The sequence below is a fragment of the Gobius niger genome, assembly GCF_951799975.1.
Source record: "Gobius niger genome assembly, chromosome: 17".
NCBI lineage: Eukaryota > Metazoa > Chordata > Actinopteri > Gobiiformes > Gobiidae > Gobius > Gobius niger.
In genome coordinates, this window is record NC_136868.1 from 12,816,621 (window position 1) to 12,839,396 (window position 22,776).

General features: G+C 42.3%; 1 protein-coding gene across 3 annotated transcripts in view; it reads right to left on the bottom strand.

The window, feature by feature from the left end:
* Positions 1-7,603: 7,603 nt before the first annotated feature.
* LOC306977028 (capping protein, Arp2/3 and myosin-I linker protein 3-like) overlaps positions 7,604-22,776 on the bottom strand; it is a 53,385-nt gene continuing 38,212 nt past the window's right edge. Inside the window, exons 24-40 of one of the 3 annotated variants that reach the window (XM_079575183.1) lie at positions 22,537-22,635; positions 22,325-22,444; positions 22,103-22,216; positions 20,885-21,060; positions 20,707-20,794; positions 19,402-19,521; positions 16,225-16,291; positions 15,526-15,713; positions 15,335-15,414; positions 14,440-14,616; positions 13,204-13,402; positions 11,945-12,641; positions 11,110-11,216; positions 10,822-10,948; positions 9,726-9,797; positions 9,506-9,613; positions 7,604-7,772 (exon numbers count right to left, since the gene is read on the bottom strand). In XM_079575183.1, the coding sequence (XP_079431309.1) occupies positions 7,732-7,772; positions 9,506-9,613; positions 9,726-9,797; positions 10,822-10,948; positions 11,110-11,216; positions 11,945-12,641; positions 13,204-13,402; positions 14,440-14,616; positions 15,335-15,414; positions 15,526-15,713; positions 16,225-16,291; positions 19,402-19,521; positions 20,707-20,794; positions 20,885-21,060; positions 22,103-22,216; positions 22,325-22,444; positions 22,537-22,635 (2,580 nt within the window). In that variant the 3' untranslated portion in view covers positions 7,604-7,731. Of the gene's footprint in view, positions 7,773-9,505; positions 9,614-9,725; positions 9,798-10,821; positions 10,949-11,109; positions 11,217-11,931; positions 12,642-13,203; positions 13,403-14,439; positions 14,617-15,334; positions 15,415-15,525; positions 15,714-16,224; positions 16,292-19,401; positions 19,522-20,706; positions 20,795-20,884; positions 21,061-22,102; positions 22,217-22,324; positions 22,445-22,536; positions 22,636-22,776 lie in introns of those variants that run through there. The other 2 variants (XM_079575184.1, XR_013793798.1) reach the window with 2 other exon arrangements.

Here is a 22,776-nt window from a genome sequence, read left to right on the forward strand (position 1 = left end):
TCTCTCTCCCTTTGTCTTTTCTGTCAGCGTAGTATTTACTCTCACAGACAATTAATAAGTAAAAAACTGCAACATACTACGACACCTGCAGTGACGCTTAGGGCCTCTAGGGGGATATATTCATGAGATATTTATGATTGGTGAAGAAAGACCAGGTAAATTGCCCCCAGGCCCCGATAAGTCTGTTTACAGCCCTGCAATGAGGTCACACCAAACTTTAAAACAATTACGTTGTTTCCAGGGTTTTATAATTTTGTGAAGTTTAATATTTCACTAATTTATTCAAAATTTGCTCAAAATGTGACGCTCAAATTGTCTCTGGTTAAGTTTGAAACTTTTTGACCTGTGTGAGTGATGTGTGAGCGGCTGGTGGTTGCAGGGTCCGCTGGCACAGCTGTGTTCAGGAGCACGGTAGCACAGCAGTTATCGCTCTCGCTTCAGAAGCTAGAAGGTCCAGGGTTCGATTCCCACCTGGACGGGGCCTTTCTGTGTGGAGTTTGCATGTTCTCCCCGTGTCTGCGTAGGTTTCCTCAGGGTACTCCGGTTTCCCCTACCACTAAAAACATGTACAATAGCCAGGATGAATGATGTGTGTGTGAACGCATGGTGGTGGTCAGAGGGACGGGCGCAGATGTGTGCAGTCGCGACATGTGTCAGTCTCCCCCAGGGGAACCTGAAGCTACAAACGTAGCTCACCACCACCGAGTGTGGAGTGAATGTACAATTGTCTCAATTGTATATGAATAAAGATCTTTATATGAAGATCTTGCCTATGTGAAAAGCACTAGGCAAAAAAGATCCCCTTTCATTGACATTATCCCTTCAAACTAAAATGACAATTAGTAAAACATAAAAACAAATGCGCTTTAACACCTCCAGTTTCAGTGTGGAGAACATTTTAACCATGTTTTTTAGTTATAACCTCAAGTTATCTAAAGTGTTGGTGATACTAAACGCAGTAATAATTGAGAACATGGCTTTATTGGAGCAATAGATCTAATTACCCCTCTGGCCCGGTGTCCATACACGGTGTCCATACACGGTGTCCATATGTGATCGATGAGCCGCTATAGTGTCTTTAATACCACCGTGTAGTGACATAACCCACGTCTGTGTAAGTTGATTATAGGCTGATCACACCTGTCGCAGAGTGGGGACGCGGGCCAGAAGGTGGCTCCCGACACGCCGCTCCCGGGTCGGCCATTACTGAGGCGGTTCCCATGGTGATGGCGCACTCCTGACCTTTTGGAGTCATGTTGTAATTAGGTTAAATTACTTTGCGCCTTCTCATTGTCTGTTTTCATGAGTCATTTCCCAGCGAACTGTGTGCGGCTGCTGCCAGAGATCTCAGTGGAGGCAGAGGAAGGAGCACACTTTTTTGCATGTACTTATTTTTGAGTTATGTTTAATGGCTTTGGGGGGCACATTAATAATGCACTAGTCTTTATATAGGACTTTACAAGACACTCTGTCACAAGTCACGTTGCAAGCTACAGTCATTTCTGAATCTATTTTTTTGGGTGAAATTTAAATGCAGTTTTCAAATCCCACCATGTGTTTCTATAGTACTGTTCTCTTTGAAAAGTGAGCTCCAATGTGTTCATGACATTACAACACATAATCTATCTATAGAAGTGTGTGAAATTCCTTTACCATCATCACAGCTCTCTGATATGTTCTTGTATAAAGTAGCACAGTACTAAAGAAAGGGACATAAATTCATTTAAACTGGTTTCAAACCTAATAGTAAAGCAAACCCTGTGACTCATTCAATTTGGAGATCTTGTATTCCCCAAAAAGTGGGTGGTGAAGCTTTAGGTGACATTATAGTAACTGCCTGCTCTTCTCCTCCTCTTCCCACTCACGTCCCTCTCTCTCCCTCGGATGATGCGAGCTCACGTTGCTTGGTAACAGCAGAAGATCGAGTAAAGTTGCTGCCAACGTGAGGGCCAAATGTGGCCCTCGCACCACTTTTTGTTGGCCTTAAGGCTTCTTACCTGGCACACATTTGGTAATAACCTCAATAACACACATTTTTGTGTGAGGCAGTGCTGGCGTGAAGGTTACATGCCTAAACAAAGGTCTCAAGTCCTTAAATGCGGTTGAACGTTTCACTGCTCTGACCACTCTCTCTGGCCCTCCACGCCAGATGTGGCCCGCGATGAAAATAGTTTGGACATAGAGGGAAATAAACCTATTAATATGCCCATTATGTTGCCCTACAGTCAACAAACCTGAAAAGAACCAGTAATAACTTCAGAATTGTGGGTAATGTGGTTTCTTAGTTGTATCCATCGGGGACACTTTAATATTAACCAGAACGGCAGCAGTTTTAAGTTCATCCACTCATCTAAATGTAGTTATTGTTTCTGGAATATAAACACGTCCTAACTACAAGTGTCTGTGATCAAATAAATCAATCTGTGATTTTCTTGAAAAATACTCCTGAAACAAAATATCCTTAATGAGTCACATTAGACTAAATGTGATAAAACATCTCAGAGGCCCAATAGAAATAATATCTCGATGTCGTCTCGTCCGGGGGCTGTGGTAGACAATTTAATTTGTTAAATGAATAATAATATGTCTCTGGCAAAAACAATGCTCACAAACAGGGCATTGCTTCCCTTGCGCTGTAACAGATCAGCCATTTTATAAAACAGCGTTAGAGACCTGGATGCATCTGCTGTTGCCGACCATTCACCCAAACATCTAGTGAAAAACTGATCAGGCATGGAAAAGATGCTTGTCTGATGTTATTTTGCTTCAGTCAGAGACTCATTTGGAAAAGGCAAAAACAAAGTTCCCTTATATGCACAAACTTCAGAAAAATGACTCATCTGTCGACCAAAGCTGAAACCAGGGCATTGAAAATTACCAAATGTACCTTTTTGACCAAATTAAAATTGCAGCGACTATTATTACTGTGTGGTGCTATTTCATAAGAGCACAGTGGGTTCCTTGTTGCACTGGAAGGTGTGTGGGAGTTTGAGTTCAAAGCAGCATTGGGTGATATTTCTGTGAAGTTATTGTAGCTGCGGCTGCAATACTCTGGCTCTGTAATGTATGCGTTCATCTGCATAAAGCTGTTTTGTGCCTGAGTTGTTTGTAGTCGGATGAAATATGGTGCTGGGTATTTCCTACATGCTATATACTTACACCCCGTTTAAACAAGCACATAATGCACTCGGATGTCGTTTTTGTTGCATTGATGGTAGTAGTTGAAGTAGTAGCAGATGTTGAGTTATTTGTTGGAAAATGGAGTAAATAAAAGGCTTTTCTCTTGATGGATAGCTTTTTATTGAAACAGTTCCTCAAATGTAATTGACAGAATGAATTTGTGCATCTCCAATAGATGCAGTAGCAGCGTAAATGTGTAGGATTTAGCCAATTAGTGCCAGACGTGTGAAAAATCGCCTTCCCCCAGTGGCCTATTTCCTCATTAAAAATCTGGCTCATGAAAATTCACTTGAATCGAGAATCGGATAACACGACTCTTGTTGTATTGGAGAATTTTTGAAGCAGCAACTTAAGTACTTGTAGGTTTTATAGAAGGTATTCGGATAGATAGAAATGTTGACGTCGGCAAAGAAAGCACACTGACTACATAGTAATGGCCATATCTGAGTAATTGCAAAAATCTTTGTTAAAAGGTCAGTGAACGGTTGCTAATGACAACCTGTGAGGCTGCCGCTCTATCCAGTCACTAGTGTGTACTAGGCATGTGTATTTTTCCTGTGTATGAGCAAATATCATGACTCTGCAGACCGGAGCGGCTGCAGACTCACGACTGCAGTGAATGTACGACTCTGGATGTAGGATCCTCGTTTCATGTGACAAGTGAAACCAAGTAGCAGAACAATGTATATATATTTTTGGTTTTGTTTGTTTTGTTTCCTCTTCTGTAATCATTTGTATTGACTTTTTGATTGCACTATTTTCTATTCAAAATAAGCTTCTTACTTTTCATATTGAGATCATTTGTGGCATAGTGGCTCAGCTCTGGGCCGGACGGGGCCTTTCTGTGTGAAGTTTGCACGATCATCCCGAGCCTGCGCAGGAGCTCCGGTTTACCTTTCTACTAAAATATGTACAACAGGTTCCACTCTGGGGCCAGGACTCCCCAAAAATGACATTCATAATCTCAGTGGGACTTTTTTGGTTAAATATGGGACAAACAAATACAATTTAAAAGCAAAATAAAACATAATGTGTTAATAATATTATAAAACAATCTTGATAACTTGATACTTGTAACTTTTTGGTTTATTTCAGACTTAATTCTGTTCGAAGGTATAACTATCTATCTTTCGATTGTAGGCCTAGTTGTATTTTTTGTTGTTAAATTAGACTGGCTGTAGTGTTTGTTTTATTACACTTACATTTACAACGCCTTTTGTTTTCCTGTCAAACATACTATAATAACCTTGATACGAGTCGCTCTACCCTCTTGATTAAGACATCCTGTTGTAGCACAAACATAGTTATTCAAACAGGGAAAAACGCAGGTCTTGGATATGCGGTCATGAACCTGCAGCGGTCCTGCATGAGCAGCTGCTCCGCTCTGCAGACCCCCCCTGCGCTGGTATGAGCCCGCGCATTTGTGAGGATCAGTCGCCCCCTGCTGTTTCGCCCGGTAGCGCGTTCTCAAGGTTGAGGTTTCCATGACAACCCTTGGGGGGCATTTATGAGATCAGGAAGTAAATTTAGCATCCACCTTTGATCATGAGAACCCTGTCATTTAGCTGCTTGTTATTGGAAGCCAGTGTTTGTGCATTGTCTTGTTCGGTTCAGAATAACTTTGAGGCGCAATCAAGTCGTTATTAGACATGATTGCACTCATTTAAACAACGATAATTGGAGACAATCAACAGATCAAAACCGGCTTATTTCCTTTTAGCCTTTCTCTTCTAATATTCTTACTAAACTGGAATAGTTTTCTTTGCCAGGTGTGCTTCCAGGCAACCTGAATAAAACTTGCAATTGCACATACACACATTTGCTTCTTAAACAACTATAAGAATTTGATTAATGGCAATCAGTATAATGCAAAGACCCAAAATATTTACGCAGTACAATATCTTGAGCAAACAACAAAATGTCTTGTCTCCATGGGGTTTCTTTACACTTCAGCCCTGCGGTTTAGACATTTGCAGTCATGTTTTCAACTCATTGGTTTAACATTATTCAGGTGTCTAAAATTAATTCTTCTGGGTGAGTTAAAAATGTGTGCTCTCACTCTTACTTTGAACATTTTAAATCTTTTCTCAATTGCAGAAAAGACTGAACAAGAAACAGACTGAACAAGCTGGTCAGGAGGTCCAGCTCCGTCCTGGGTTGTCCCCTGGACTCTGTGGAGGAGGTGAGGGACAGGAGGGTATTAGCCAAGCTCACCTCCATCATGGACATCACTTCCCACCCACTCCCCATGACTGTAGAGGAGCTGAGCAGCTCTTTCAGTGGCAGACCGAGACACCCTCAGTGCCAGAAGGAGCGCTACCACAAGGCCTTCATCCCCAAGACTGTAACATGTGCAATAACCCCTTTGACTTACCTGCGTCACTTTATCAAACACTCACACTATGACGTAAACCTGCACTGCTAATACTGACTTTAACATTTTTTGTCATTTACTTAATTATTTACTGTTTATACTTTTGTCCCCACAAAGACCTTGGTAGTCATTGTACATAAGATATCACTATTTAATTGTTTTTTGTTAATTTTTCTCACATTTTCTGCCCATTTGCACCCTGAGTGTTTCTAAGAGCTGAATGCAACAAGTAAATTTCTCCATTGTGAGATCAATAAAGGCTATCTTATCTTATGTTATCTTAAAAAGCACAATTTAGAACAGTGTGCAGCAGCTTTGTATGAATTCTGCTTCCTACAGCTTGCCACTAAAGGTCGGAAACATGAATAAAAACTGAAGCAACAGAAGTTGTAGTAACAGAGTCCTTCAAAACAGCCCTGTGTATTTGGGCTTCAAAACATACTTGTGAGTTGATCAGCCTCTTATGTAAGCATAACACACACACACCGTATTAATTTGTCATTAAATTTTTATTCATACTGTGAGAGTGCTCATACAATAGTCTTGTTTTTTTTTTCTAGAAAATATATTTACCTTTCAGTTCCTGAAAGCAAAACTAGATATAAACAATCATTATTTTATAAGAAGCAACTCATTTCCAGAGTCAATCAAGGCAGTCAACTATCAGCGGTCAAAAATGCATTGCAGATTTACAAATCACATTCTAGTAATAAATATCTTTTCTGTCTAGCACTTGGCTCATCCACTCACACGCATACACACAGTAGGGTTGTTCCGATACGATACTGGTGTCAGATTTTATGCCGATATCCAAACTTTCCAAGATATCGGTTTCGTAGAGCACCAAAACCGGTTCACCGATCCGACCCGAGAGATGTGAGTCACAGATGTTTACTGTTAACGCCCGGAGCAGCTCAAATACCGGAGGCTCTGCAGGATGTAAGAACTCTCATAATCACAAAGCGAGGATCTGTGTTGAATATTTAATGCCTAAGAAGACCTCGGGCTGATTAGAGCTTGGGAGTGTATCATCAAAACTGCTAAAACGTCTTTAATTAAAAATGTATAATACTCGAGTCACTGTTAACATAAAGCATTTGGACACTAATGATGAACCCTTCAAAAAAGTCGCCACGTGGATTTAACTAACTGTTATGATCTGGGTTTGCTGCATTCAGTCAGGTCGAGGCTCAGCAACACTATGTGCCCTAAGAATAGAGATCAGCTGAATGACCAGGTTATTCCATCAGTGGATCTCCTCTTCACTGATGGCACGGGCATGTTCCAAGATGACAATGCCAGGATCAGCGGAACTATGTTGTGAAATGGATCTCAGGGAGCATGAGACATCATTTTCACACATGGACGCAACAGAGTCCAGATCTTAACCTCATTGAGAATCTGAAGGGATGTGCTGGAGAGGGGTTTGCGCTGTGGTCACACTCTCCCGCATCATCGATACAAGATCTTGGTGAAAAATGAATGCAACACTGCTTATGGAAACAATGCCACAGCGATTGCATGCTGTAATCGAAGCTACTTTCTTTTTGTGGCCGGACAGTGTATTTACCACGTGTGAACTGTCTCTATTCTCAACTTTTTGTTTGCTTGCCCCTGTAATTCAAAGCACTTTTTCAGTTTTTATCATTTGATCCTGAACTCTATCAAGCAGCGTAGTAACTTACTCGCTTTGTTTAATTATGCATAATGAGCCATATGTTCTGGGGTTTAGAGCCTTTTGTTTTAAACTTCGCTGTTTTATTCAAAGATGTGGCATCGGCCTGGGACTCAGCATCGGCGGCTACCCTGAGCCCAAGCATCGGTATCAGATCAGATTAAAAAATAAATAAATAAATGGTACCGGAACAACCCTAACACAAAAAACAATGATCATTTCGAGGTTCCTAAATTAGCAAATACAGAAGCCACAAAAGAGTGTTAAGCAGGAAAAGCAGGGGCATAACAATGTGAGAGGAGAGGCGTGAGGGTTTGAATCAGGTAAGTGAGAGGTGAGTGTTTCATGTGTGTCTTGTTGTTGGACTTGATCTCTTCTGGCTTCACTGTTCTCGTCAGTGTTTTTTTTTTTCTCTTTTTTTTTGTGTGTCCCTGTCTTTATTTGAAATACTCCTCAGCTGTCATGGCAACGCTCAGACCAGACGAGGTAAGGATCGGAGGCATCACAACAGTTCACCAGGGCCAGGCGCTGAGTTGAAACTGTCTGTAAGGCCAAGACGAGAAACAAATGATCAACGCGTTTTAGTCGAGTAGAATGAGTGGGTTATTTGTTATAGGCTTTGTCATGATGTGAACTTGAGACTGGTGCATGTCAGAGTGTCACATGGATCAACAGCAGCAAGAAAAGCAGCATTACTTTAGACGCCAGTGGTCCTCGGAAAGCCCAAATGTGGGTTGCATGAAGACGGAAAGTAGTGTGTGTATCGTTACTTATCTAAAAAGCCATCCCTTGTTCTGGGTTGTTAGAACATTTCACCTCTAACCTCTAGAGGCTTCGTCAGCAACTGAAGGTCTCATTTAGCTGAAGGCTGTACTGCTTTTCGAGATCACTCGTTACTGAAAAAGCCTCTCGAGGTGAGTAGAGAAACGTCCTCAACGGTAAAATACCATGTAAGTACAGATGACAGCTTGAGAGCCCTTTTCTGTGATGCAAAAATCACTCTGATAACAGAAACAAGCAGGAAACTAAATAGTTGAATTTCATTAGAATGCAAAACATGACTAGGTGATGCATGTTTTTTATTGATATGTTGTTAATGATGCTATAGATGGATTTCAATGCTGATAAACATTAGACACATGACTGATGTGCGCGCGCATACTAGGTGCAGAAACCTGGTGCTTCCAACATCACATATCAGTCATTTCTATTTCATGGGAACTTAGGCTCGAATAATGGCAATGAATGAACCGCTGTTAAGGCTCGAAAATAGTTCAAAGTACGTAGAAAGCTTGTCACTTGAGGACGCGGCGCGTATTTAAAGAAACTCACTTTAAGGTGAACATTTAAGGTCTACTATTATGTTAGCTATGTAGGTGTGTTTATTGAATTTTGCAATTAGCATTAGTTTGAAAGGGGTGCAGAGTAATGGACCTGCACCACTAGTTTACAGGATGAATCTAAAGACGAGCGCATCCATGTGAAATAACACACACTGGAGCGAGGTGCGTCACAGCACTTCAAAGGCTTTTCTCAAACCGTGCAGCGCTTTAAACATGTGATTTATCCATTTATCATAAATGAAAAATGACACGTAGGTCATTGATGCAAGAGAATGAAAATGTGGCTCATTTATTGTATGTTAATAGTGTGTTGGTGACAGACAGTGTTTCCCTACTCAGACCGAGGCAGGATCCTCATGATAGTTTCTCTTTAGAAAGCTCCTCCTCTCGTCCCTCCCAACAAGGCTTACTGTCAGGTGTCAGACCCGTCACTGCTGAAGTGCAAAAACATGTGTTCCTCGCCACGTCTGGATTGAGCAGATCTGAATTGTGGCGCCGGGTATATTCTTGATCTCAACTTTGGACCTTTTGTCTCTCGTTTGACGCACACAACCAAAGTTCTATTCTTCTGAAAAGTGTGCACACCTGCCTCTATTTACGCTATCAACAACACGAAACTATGGCAGTGTGTTGTTTTTATATGAAAACAAAAGCATGTAAATTGCATGACAGTGGTACCGCAATACACTTTTCCAGTTGTTTTGCACCAGGCCTGCGTGCATGCACCTAATTTAGTATGCGTACGTCACATGACATGTGTCTATAATATGAGGTAGATCTCCAAATCTGAAGTTAGATGCATGAAAAAAAGTTAATGCACTTTTTAGCCTATAAATCTGGTCCCACAACAAGACTTTGAGGAAACCACTGCACTGTGCTATGACACACACAGACACTAGACTCACACCATGAATAAAACAGAGAGACTTGTACCAGACAGCTCCAGGGACTTATTTCTGTTTTGGGGAAGTCTAGGTTTTTTCACGGGGGGTTTGCGATTTGGGGGCTTCTCAACGTTATTAGGGCTTTCCCTGTCAGGCCCTGGGGTCAGTGAGGACAAAACAACAGTTAGATACAGACTGCACGCACAGAGCAACATACAGATTTGATAAACAAGTGCAGAATGCAAAAATGCAGCCATAGTAACGGTTACCTGTGTCACATGACATGGCCTTCCTGCTTCTCTGTGGTTTGATTGGTGCCTGAGGTCTGAGTCCTTCATCACCTGAACCACACAGACAACGCATCGGTCAACTTCAATTTAAGCAATCAACATGTGCAGTCGTCTATCGATGAAGAATATTTCCATCTGAAACTTTTACTTTTTTTGAGCTTGCACACCGGTCAACAGTTTATGTTCATGTGAGTTAATACATAACCCTCTGATGATCCCACTGTTTAAAACTGATTTAGAGGACAGGCCAGAATCCCTCACTTCCGAAATACATGCTAGGTCAATGTTGAGGTGAGCTGCGCATGCGAAAACACAAGAGAGTCTAAAGTTGAGGTGAAAATCAGTTAAACATTAGTGCAAATGAGCCAGAACTGCAGAAATCTTTGCTGGACACTCGGCTGCATAAAACAACAGCAAGGATCCTTCGAATTGGGAGTGCTAAACAAGCACTTTTGCATAAATGCATATTATGTAGCCATGTGGTCCAGGTGCGACTCAGGCCTTCAAAGTAATGGAATAGAACTGGGAAGGCTTTCAGATGCCAATAAGACTAAAATAGCATGTGTCTGTCACAGTGAGGGTTGAAATGCTGAGTACTTCATGTTATGCCCCAACTTATTTCTCTGTTTCAGCATGCGCAACTCAAATCAACATTGACCAAGCACGTATTTCGGAAGTGAGGAATGCAAAATGTTTTGAACTTGTTGATAATACTGCATCTCTGTAATTACTGACCCATCCACATGAACAAAAACATTGACATGAAGTTCAATTCCTTCCAGAGGTGAAATGTGGGGGATCATTTTGGGGATATTGAAACATTAGCTAAAATCAATAGAAAATAGTATGGAAATAACCATGGAGCAAATATAGTGTAAACATGCTGTAAACAATAGCTAGTATTTTATATTTCATAATCTCCATTGGTGCCAGGGAATCCTTGCAGTTTTGACAACACAATCCCAAGCTCTACACCCTACATCTGAAATGATGACATCAAATTTCAGTTTGACTTGAAGGCAACCGGTTCCTTGGCTGTGGCTGTAATGTGCTTGCTGGCGTGTGGTGCAGTTACCCTGGCTCGCCGCTCTGTCGGGTAATCCGTGTGTGGGTTTGTGACCAGGAGGAGGCACAGGAGGAGGGGGTAAGCTCCTGTCAAAGGCTGAGTCTTTAGAAAAACTTGCGTACGCGGATGTCTTTGGCTGTCGAGAGAAGAAAAGAAAAAGCTATTACATCTCAATGTGTTGTAGATTTAAAGGGATTAAGGATAACACAGCGTCATAAAATGAGATTATACAACGCGGAGAAGAAGAAAGACGAAGGGGCAAACTAAGTGATGTCGAGTCGTGAGACAGAGACAAACCTTTTCGGGGATTGGGGGTGGCTGACTCTCTGAATCCTTCCTCTTCTCTCGCTCCTTCTTGTCTGTCCTCGCCGGGTCCCGCTCTGCGTCGATTTCCTCTTCTACACCTGGGGATCAGGAATAGGTTAACCACCTCACAAAGAAGTTAAAGTGTGACAAGTTTTGTGGTGGTACATGGAAGGACTTGAACTGATTAACTCCACCATAGACACTTTTCATTTGCTGTTTTACCCCCAAAACACATAGAAATAGCAATACTTGATAACATATTCCAAACCAGATCATCAGGACACTCAATACTGTGCATTTTATGTCAATAAGCAGTGTGTAATTCTAACTTTTTATACAATTCACGCAGTGATGTTGAAAAAGTGGGACAATATCTAAAGGACAGGGGTACAGCGATCCAAATGGCTTTGCAGCACAGCCAAAAGAGGGTCAGTTAGTCATCAATATTCTGAAAGAGGAAGGTGGACTAATGTGACTGAAATAATTGTGCTTTCAGAAGTGTGATTCAGAGCTTTACGCGTGGCTTCAACACTCCAAAAGCCTCAACACATTGACTGACATAGTGGTTAATAGCACTTCACAAACAGTGCCGCTGCTTTGGTGTTATACTGTAGTAGTGTGATGTGACATTTTGAGCAGCTGATGATTAGCAGAGAATGTACGCTTTGTCTGTAATTTATGCACTATAACTCTCTACACATTCGTTACATAAGACCAGTGCTGCAATATCAGATTTGACTTAAAAAGAAAAATCAAGATTAGATATTTTCCCAAATCTTTCAGCCCCAGTTTTCACTATAGAAATCCACATACTGTCAACGTGTACCTGGTACAGCCTCTGCGCTCTCCACGCGGGACCTCTGCCTCAGCTTAGACAGATTCGGTTTGCTGCTCTGTGGCGGAGGGTCCGGTTTAGAGACTTTGGGACCGCCTCCTGTGGTGCCCCTCCAGACTTCCACCTGCCCTCCTCCGATGCTGGGACACATCAGCCGATCCCCCTGGACGTCCTGTGGCCCATGGTGCCAGTCTGCTGCAACCTCTGCCTGCCCCTTTTGTGGATCAGAGTCTTGTTTTGGCGATGGCGTGCGGTCCGAGGGGTACGGGGGCAGCGGTCTTTGGGCTAAGTTTAGACTCTGCACTGGTTTCCTGATCGACTGTCTTGTGTCGGTCCATTGATGCTCCGCGGGGACCTCTGCGGGCTTAAACTCAGACCACGACCGGTCTAAGTACCGCCCCCCTGGTCCCAGCTGCCTCTCCATTTTCCGGTCGATTTGTCGCTGGGTGTGTCTGTCCACGGTCCACTGCCGGTCCACGGCTCTGTCCAGGTGCCGGCTCTCGCTCCAGTGTCGCTCTGTGGTTTTGGGGTCTCCGGGACTGTCCTGAGTCCGGTCGTCGTACCACTGTCTGTCGTGTGGCTTTTCGGTGTGCCGAACCACTGCTGTGGTTCTCTGTTTGTCGTCGACCCAGAACCTGTCCATGTCTTCCAAAGGCTCAAACACAGAGTCGGACTCGGACTTTTGTGGCTAACAAGAAACGATATGGAAAAGAAAGCAATCACAGAAAAGTAAACATTAAGCAGACAGATACCCTCCGAGCTTTGAACCATACTTAAAGAAGTACTAAGTAACGTGTTTACCTATAAATCCTTTCTGTAGTCCCTCTGAGGGTAATACAAGTGTTAAAGGGATGATTGGGGGGTCTTTTTTCTCTCCCTGGTGTCTCTGGCCAGAAAATCACAATTGCAACTTTGTTGACTACGGGTCGGAGGCCCCAATAGACACTAATGGAATCACGTAGAAGAAGCTAACAGGCTAACGGGCAAAGCTAACTGCTGGCTAGTGCCACTTAAACAGTATTTACATCAAAGTTTAAGTGAAAAACATTATCTCCATTGTGTAATTGGTTGAACATTATCCCTCTCTCCCTTTGTCTTTTCTCTTAGCGTAGTATTAACTACAAACATGCTACAACACCTGCAGTGGCTCTTATGGCCTCTAGGGGCATGAGTTACTTAGTACTGCTTTAAGCTAAATTTGACTGAATACAATAATGTTCCTGAAAGCTCAGCATTCTGAGTGACTTTACCTCTCGGGGTGAGTAGAAGGGGTGTTTGCTGCTGCCCCCTGCTGAATGGGGAAAGCCTGGCATCGGTTGTGGACTCAAAACAGGTGGGCTTTTTTTCTGGTTGTCAGCTTTTTTCCCATCAGCCCCTTCACCAGGAGACCCTGCTCTCCCTCCTGACCTGGGAGGCTGGAGGAGCGTGTACACATTCTCTGTGGCCGTCCTAAAGAATTCATAACATTTAAGATTAGTAACACTGAAAAGCTGTAAAATGTACTAAATATGCCTTGCTTTTTTATCTGTAGAATGATGTGTGTTGTTTAATCCAGCTATTAAAAGTAAAAAGTAAAATTAGGGTCAAAAGTTTAATCTGGTTCAAAGTAGTTCGTATTTTTTGGCTGAGGCAAGTTGTCTTATGGTAATCTGTATTTGACGTGTTGTGTGTTGATAATGAGTCACCACCTGTGAGCTACATCTGCGTAAACATAACTGTCATGAGTCTCCTGCAATTTGGCAGCTTTGAGCCAATTCAGAAGCCACAAAGTCAAACTAAAAGCAGTTTGGAAGAACAAGTAAAAATGTAAGATTATAGTTCATGCAGAATTCAGTTAAAATAGATTACCACAAAGTTACAGGTATTTTTTGGGGACTTGCTGTTTAATGCAGTGTCTGGAATTATTACTTTGAGAAAAATTGTATATATTGATGATTCACATATAATAGTAATACTCGTCTTCAGTCATAAAGTGTCTCTATGATGTTTTTTTAACGAAATATAGCAATTACGACTAACTACATTGAAGCACAGAATAGATTAACTTTCTGATTGTACTGCACATAAGGGCCAAGAGCGAGACCTTGTTTTCACAAATATGCTAAAGCTAGAACATACAAATTGCCACTTTTATCCAAAAGTGTTTTAATTGAATTGACTTGCCACTTCACTGTTGTATAGCTATAATTAATACTTGAGTGTTGTTTCATCAAACTAAGTAATAATTAGAGAATCATGAAAACCCGTCATGCACTTTGATGTCTGTGGGTTCATAAACTCGTAAAGACTTGTGAAGGAGCAGGCCTGGGATAGACTCAGAGACAGGCTGAATTATGAATAAATCACAGAAGTCTCTCTTTTTTCCAGAGCTCTATAGTCTGAATCGTAAAGTGGGATACTGAGAGACAGATAATGAGATTTTGTGCAGTGTCTTAAGGCCATAGCTCAGGGGAAACTGCTAATGATGTGTTCGTGGCTGTACAGACCCCGTGGGCGCCGTGGCAACAGTGTGACACCCGTCTCCAAAAAACTCTGCCTCTGACTCGGTCGGACCCTGATTCGACTGGTTTTGGCTGCGGTTTTTCCTGAAGCTGAAGATGGCCAGCATGTTCCTCCTCTTCTTCCTCCGCAGAGAGTGGGCTTTGTGCAGCGAGGACAGCTGACTGAGGGAACAGGAGCAAACAGGTTCAACATGTCACACCCCAGACCTGTCACAATAATACATTTTAGAAGTGTGATAGACTGCTGCTGGAAATATTTTCAACTTGGAGATCATTGTATGCCTCTACTGTAACACTAATGCAGTAAAAGCCCAGTAAGTGCTTTTTTCTAGATGTACTTAAGCCAAGTTGAGGAACATTCCTGGTTAAAATCATGGCACAAGAGACCCCCTGCTGAAACAGACCCACCACAGGCCGATCAGACCTAAGTGTGTGCCGCATAGGGACTGAGTGATCTAAGGAGGCGAACAAGCTGTGAATCAATAGCTCCCTACTCTTTCATCAGGCAGGATTTGAGGTGTGCAACTCTCCAGCCTTCGCTCCATTGCCGACTCTGGCTGGGCTCTGGGCATAGGGACTGATGGTAACTGTGTGCTCGTCTGTGCTTTGTCTGGAGTTTAGATACACTGTGGACCGTGAGGCTTGTCCTGCCGCTGGATATCACTTCTCAGAAAGTCCTGGTAAAGTCTTAAAGTGGACCAAACAAGTGGGAACTCAAATCTTCTTCTTTTAAAGATTTAAAACTGCAGACCGACATGGAGAATTTTAATAGAGACCTGAAACAGTGACTGAAGTCTGGCCAGAGCTGCACACATGATAATGCTGTATGAATTGTAAATTATCCTAAACTCTCCCTTTGAATTGACAGAAACAGCTTTACCTGTCAGGGAGAACTCTTTTGGTGTAAAAGTCTGGAATCCCATCGTCCAGGGGGCTTATTCCTCCATTTTCACTGCAGTGCTGCACACAATACCATCAATAATTATTCATACATTTGTTTCACTCTTAAGTTATTGACATATTCTTTATTTTGAAAAGTTAACATTATATTTGCCACAGCCATTTCCCTACCATCTCTGCTGGCATGTGTGCTCCTTTATGCTTTCGCGGCGGTCGGGGACGAACTCTGGTCACGTGATGCAGAGGCAGGCCGTGTGTGGGTAACTCTGACAGACCCTCCCACGAGGCGGAGCGGGACAGGGGAGATGAGTACGATGGGATGGAGGGGGGCGGAGAGGAGCTAGAGTCGTCACACAGACCTGACAAACAAAAACACACAGGATTTTTAATCCTGCGGTAATTTGTGTGCATATCTGAATAAAATAACAAGAGTTAGGCGGTAAGGGCTGCACAATACAAAACATATCATGCAAAATTTAACCCTGAAAACATTATTCTGGGTCCGGTGATGGCTGTGTGTGGAGGATTATGTGAATTTGTAAGATATGTCCAGGTTCTATCCATTAAGAAAGAAAAGGACTTTATAATTTTTCACAAGAACACATAATAACATGGTTTAAAGTCCATGATTTGAAGTCCATTTGATAATGTGTCCCCTTTAACGTAATAACAGAGTGAAAACATCCTTTCCATTTCTTTTTTGACATAAATAGCCCCCTAACATTCAGTGTGAGCACATGCATATAGCAATACCTGATTAGACATTGTGCATCCCAAGCCTCTTAGCTTCTCCGAGAATGATATAAAAGAACTGTCTAATGGTACACAGACAGGAAACATTTTAGCGGACAAAGGAAGAGCAGTACTCACTCAGTCGAGTGGAGACAGGCCGTATCCTTCTTGTTCGTGAGCTGCGCTTCTTAATGGCTATTGTGTCCTGAAAGAGAGAAAAAACATGCTTTAAGGATCACTAATAATGTGCACTCAGTGGAAATACACAGAGTGGCCTGACCGCATTGTGTGTGTGCAATTGTAAAATCTAATGAACAGAATACAGTCGTATGGACGTAACAGAGATGTTTTATTTAACAGACCGGATCTACATGAGAAATAAAGGATGAGCTATCAGGGCAAATTAAATAAATCTGGACATGAATAAAAAATTCTCATTTCTGAAGTGCTGTACTAATGCTTTGAGAGCTATGGCCCTGAAAGACATTGTGCTGATGATTTGTATATTATATGATGTTTATCCACTTAGAAATGGATAGTTCCAGTGGCTGTCTCTATATAATGTCCCAAAGCCAGAAAAACACTCAACACCCATCAAGCATTATGTCACAACCACCTTCATGATGTTGGTCGTCTCTCTTCGGCACAGTGAGCTGTCACTGGGTTCATTAATGTTCCCCTCTCCGACCTCTCTTGACTGGGAACACCTAAAAAAATGCTGAAGTTTTGGAGCTTCTCTGACCCAGTCGTTTTGCCTTAACCGCCTGCTTTACGCTGTTCAATGAGAACAGGGAGGAAGAGGAGTAAAAAAAATATGTGGCAACGCGGCCAGTGATCAGGGGAGACTTTACATTCAGGCATCGTGCATGAAGTCTCCGTTCATTCATCACCCAATAAAACAGTCATCAGCAAATATAAGTTCAGATGCCCCAACAGAAAGTCAGCGGCATGTTCTCTGGAGCCAGTCACAGTAGAGAGAGAAAGATGGAAGGCGCAGAGAGAGAGAGGGGGGAAAGACGCGTCTCGTCTGGGCTAAAAATAAGTTTCCAACACTAGGCAAGGCAGACAACTTTATTTATACCGCGCATTTCGTACACAAGGCAACTCAATGCGCCTACTGATCAGTGATCACCAACTCGATTCTGCTCCACACCGGTTACTAACAGCGATGTGGGGATGACAAGCCACGGGTCAGGGACACGAGAAAAGCACATGCAACGCTGTGCACAGAGACAGCCAGATGTGCGTAATGGGTCCTGTCCTGGGAGAGGCAGAGGACACTGATAGATGGGCTACGGTCACGATCAGGTGGGCCACGGATAAAAGTGGGTGGGCACATCTGCATCTTGGCAGTTCAAAGCCGACCATAGACTTCTCCTCAGTTTTAAGAACCCTCTATAACGGTAAAACATCATGTGAGCACAAGTTACACAATCTACTGGTGCAGACTGCATGGACATCAAGGCCAGAAACCACGACATTTAATTCTCACCTACACCAGCTCCTGTGTTCCGTGTCGTTCCTTCAACGCCCAGGGGAACAGCCCAAGACGGGGTATACTTGCCAGGGCTAACAATACTCAGCCTTTGTGGAAAAAAATGTCAGTCATGTGCCCACACTGTCAGCTCACAGCTCCAGGCAGAAATCCAGACGGACCCCAATTATTAACAACTCCCCTCACCAACTCTGACACCGTCCATCTACAGAAAAGAGTCCTTCTGGGGGTTACCGAGCAGTCTGGTGCTGTCAGCCCACAATGTCTAACTTTTCTGCAAGATTAGCTGTTCTAATAGATATAACTCACACGTCAAGTCCACTTAAGGCGAGACTCCTGGACAGTTTCCGCTCAATGTGGAAAACATCACTAAAAATGGCAGATGTCACTTGTCCTGAGTGTGAAAATAGTAAAGCTACATTCTGATAGCATTCATGTATTAAGTTTTGAACAGCGAGGACAAAGGTCGATCCATAAAGAGCCGCTACTAGGGGTGCACCCATCCGCATATCAATACTGGAAAAATACGATATCAGGTATCGGCTACAAATATCCGATACTGAACCGATACTAGTTTTGGCTCTCCTTTAAAATGCTACTTTTACCACCTAAATCTAAGTGAATATGGGCCTGCTGCGAATCATTGTAAAGCTAAGAACCTGATGAATTCAATCACTGAGCTACTTTAAACATTTTGCTGCACAAAATTATGTTAGCAATAGCATGCTAAAGCTAGCTGGAGCATGCTAATGCTAACGGAAACTATGATAAAAAATAAAGTAGCCAAATAAAATAAAATCGGCCACTGCTGAAGCAAGTGTTTGTATTTTAGTTTAAGAAATAACTGATATCACATGTTTGTAATGATCAGATCACTTCATGTGAGTTGTTTATATTAATGTAACCTAAAGCCTGGCATTTACCCAAGGATAGTTAGTGTAGAAAAGTCCAGTGATCCTTGTTAATGTTTATTCAAGAGTTTATCAATAGATATAATTGATAATTGATCTGCAACATGACAATAAAATATGACTTCATTGATCTTACAATGGAGAAGAGTCAGTAAAATGTTTCAGTCAGAGAAAGCCACTTTTAGATTGGTAAATATCGGATATCGGCAGATACTCAAACACCAGTATCGGCATCGGTAGCAAAAAAGCAGGATCGGTGCATCGGTGTACGGAACCAAGGCTGCAGCAGGAAAACTAAACAATGATTGACCTCATTTCAGACTAGCACAAAAGCATGTGCAAACCAGGACAAAAGCAGGACATCTTTCAGTTAACAGTTAAACATCCCTAAGAGCAGAGACAACTGTTGGCAGGAGGAAGAAAAAGTAAAAAAAAAATGGTAATAGAAAAATCTGATTGAAAAAAAAAATAACAAATTGTTGGGTATAGCACCATTTTTCTCCACTGGCCGCTTGGGGCCTCAAACTGGGTCACACACATGTTGTTAGTGGGTCATGAGAAAAACGTGGCTTCATTTTTCACCGCTCGATATTGAGGAGGTCGGACCCACTGCCCTGGATATAATATGGTTAGGCAAGCAACAAATTTAGTTTTTAATCAGTAATTATACAGGACTAAACAACAAAAGCAAGATTATGAAAAGTGAAAGGAAAAGCAGGACTAAACAAGATCAACCAAATAGCTAAAACAGGACTAAATCAATGAGCAAAACCAGGTAAAAAAGAAGTATAAGAACTAGCTGATTAAATAGACTGACTTGAAAGCCAGTGGACATTATGTTCTGTGTGTAGAGATGCGACAGAAGGAGAGACAGGGGAAGACGGTCAGGTCCAGTAGGAAGAGCCTTACGATGCTGGTGCTGATCTCCTCGTCTGTGATGTCCAGAGAGTCTCGATGTCTGTTGTACCTCCAGCTGGTTCCCTCCTCCCCAACACCGTCCCAGCGCTTCAGATGGGACACCTGCCGACTCTAATGAACACACGCGCACACAAAACTAGAAATTATAAATACTGTACATTTGGCTATCTGTCTTGATTCCAAAATGGACACTCGCATTCCTGAGTTTTCTATTATTTGCATGATTGAACGCTCTATCTGGATGCTCTCCACAGATGAATGAATGGTGAAAGTCTCTCTTAGGAGTCAAATATCCCCAGAGCCAAAAATGATAGAAACGTCTAATTCTAAAGTGGTCACATGTTTGTACACCTATTTTATGTTGTAGTCTTTTGCTTATAATAATAAAATAAGAAATAAAGAGTTCTTTTTGTTTTGGCTTTTTGTCTTTCAGCCAAGCTCCCACAGAAGTACCTAACAGGAATGTCCTGAAAAAAATCAGCCCTATGTGCCTCATACAGCGCCCCCTGCTGTCACAGTTCAAAACTGACACGTTTAGAAAAAAAACGTGTTACTTTGGTCCAAATTGCCGTCATTCACAAGCTTAATATAGAAGGTGCTGTTACACGTATGACCTGAGGTGGCAGTGGTGAGTATAAAATGACCAACTTGCATCTAGCCCCTTTAACCAAGTGCATTTTCTCCAGTTCAGCTTTACCCAAATCTAAAAGGTTACAGGCTATGTAACGCCTCATTTGAAAGCTAAGACCTACAAAACTGATCTAAATCAATATTTTCCTTGCATTGTTGCCGTACTGTCACAATCTTTTTTGACATTTCTATTCATAGCTTTTTTGTTGCTCTTCAGTGGTGTTTTTGTTGCATCTTCGTCACACATTATTGTCACATTTGTGTTACTCTTTTGTCACATTTTGTTGCATTTTCGTCACTGTGTCGTCACATTTTTGTCATTCTTTTGTTGCATTTTCATCCTCGTTCTCGGATAATTTTTGTTGCTATTTTGAAAGAATCTTTTAGATTTGGGTAAAGCCAAACTTGAGAAAATGTGTTTGGTTCAGGTGAGGGTTAAGAGGTAAAAAAATGACATCAAGTTAAATTACTTCAAATGTTGGCCTATATATCGGCTATTGGCTATCCCTTCATATCGGTATCGGACCCAAAAAATCCAAATCGGTCAGGCCCTCGTCTCTATGATTTATATAAATATTAAGTTTCATAGTCACTATATGCTTGTCTGACCACATAAAATTTGGAAAGTTCAATTAAAACTATAAGTTAGTATATACTATAATTTACCAATGACTTGTGCGTGGTGTAGAGCTCCTGCAGAATTTGGTCGACGATGGTGTTTGTGAGATAGGAAACCACTGAGAGCTTCACTTCTCTGTAGAGCAAAAGGAGGAGCGGTAAAGATTTATATGAGTGGGAGAAAATCAATACGCTGCTTATCAAATCCAAGGGCATTAGTGCTTACTCCAGAGCCCTGTGGATGTCCTGGGCCGCTCGCTCCATCAGGGCGGTCCGGATGGAAGAGCGAGGGATGGACACTCGCTCAGAGACGGACGACAGCGAGGGGCTCAACCTCTCGGCCGCCGTCGAAGATATCGGACAGAGTTCATGGCACAGGGACACCATAGAGTCCACGATCACCTGCAGAGGAAACAAGCCTTATTCACTCAAACTGTGGTACACGTACAGTGGACTGTAATCTGTTTTATTTTAGCTTTAAAGGATCTGTATCATGCTTTTTTAGCCATTCCAAAGTAAAGTATAGGCACTCATTTTTTTTTTGTGATAAATAAAAGTATTTTCTGGAGGTATTTTTCAAACCCGGAAGACACAACTCTTTGATTCAGTTAACTCCACCCCCTCTCTTGATGCAGTTATAAGGAGTTGACATCCGCAACACAGCTTCATAAATGGTCCATTACTGTTTACGCCATGGGAGTCACAATGGTTATAAAAGTTAATCCACTTTGGTTCAGGCCAAGGTTCACCAAGTATCCATCAAGATACAAGTCTCAGAAAAACACTATTTGGGCTGATAGTCGCCAAATACCGGAAAGAAATTCCAGTGAGTGGCCTCTTCTTTAGGAAGGTTAAATATACTCCCGTCCTCGTAGCCAAATGCGCTTTTCTCTGACATTAGTGTTAGGTAAGAAAAAAGAACAGGTGTGTCCAGAGTAGGTTAGAAAGAGCTCCGTCTTCACAGCTTCCAGCGCAAACATCTGTTCAGACGGTCAGGGGATGCGTTTGTTTTGGCCACAGGGGCAGCGCTGACCTCTTTTTAGTTTTTTTAAATGTATTTCTTGCAACAGAAATAATGAAAAAATCAGGCCGTAAGCTTAGAATTAAGACATTGCATTACAGACGTCGAGCACTTCCTTTCCGCTCTGACGACACAACTGAGCCAGTCAGTCGTTCACCAGGAGAGGGCGGGGAACTGCATTGCTTAGAACTGCGTCAATGAATCCAAAAAACACTCTCGGGGTGTTTTTGATAAGGAAATAGCATAACAACATGGTTAAAACCTCCAAATAGTTGATTTTGCATGATATAGCCCCTTTAACTTAATTCATTATGTGATCTTGCATAGTTTACTCCTCTTGATGATTTTTGTGTTTTGATATGAGGTTTGATTATGGAGTAAACTTGTGATCTGTTTTGGTAAAAAAAAAAGAAAAAAATCTACCTGCAGCTCCTTGTCTGCAGCTTTGGCCAGTTCCCCAGCCAAAGAGTCCAGCCTCTGCCTCACCGGCCCATCCACGGACAGCACATGAGCCAACTCACACAGGGACGGATACAACTAAAAAAGAAAAAAAGAAAAAAGAAATGCCACCATATTTAATCCAACTTGGCTCTTGATAAAAGTCGCTCACATGCATCACGGGAAGCCAATTCACACAGCACTCACCGCGCGGGAGTTCCTGGCCTCTTTTAACACTTGTTTAGCGGCTTGAATCTCCTCCATCTCGCCGACGCCTCGTAACACGCACACCTGCTGTTGGACACGCACGCACAGGCGCTCCATCACCTTGGAAACGTGCAGCGAAAGAGTGTTACGAAAAGCACCCGACAGACACGCACAATAGTAATAATAACGGGGACGACAATGACAATACTGACCTGTTCGGCGGTGCTTGTGACCAGACCTTGGTGCAGCCTGAGAGCCTGTCTTTGGGAAAAGCGCTGTGTTTGGTTGTTCCTCACCAGAGCTCGCTGAATCTGTGCAAAGAGGGTGTTAGTGTAATGACAGGTAATTCAAGAAATAAAAAATAAATAAAGATATACATAGGGATCAGGAAAAAGTTCATAAAAGAGATTGTGTTCAAAGTAAAGAAAACCAAATTTTTGCTGCTTTTTTAT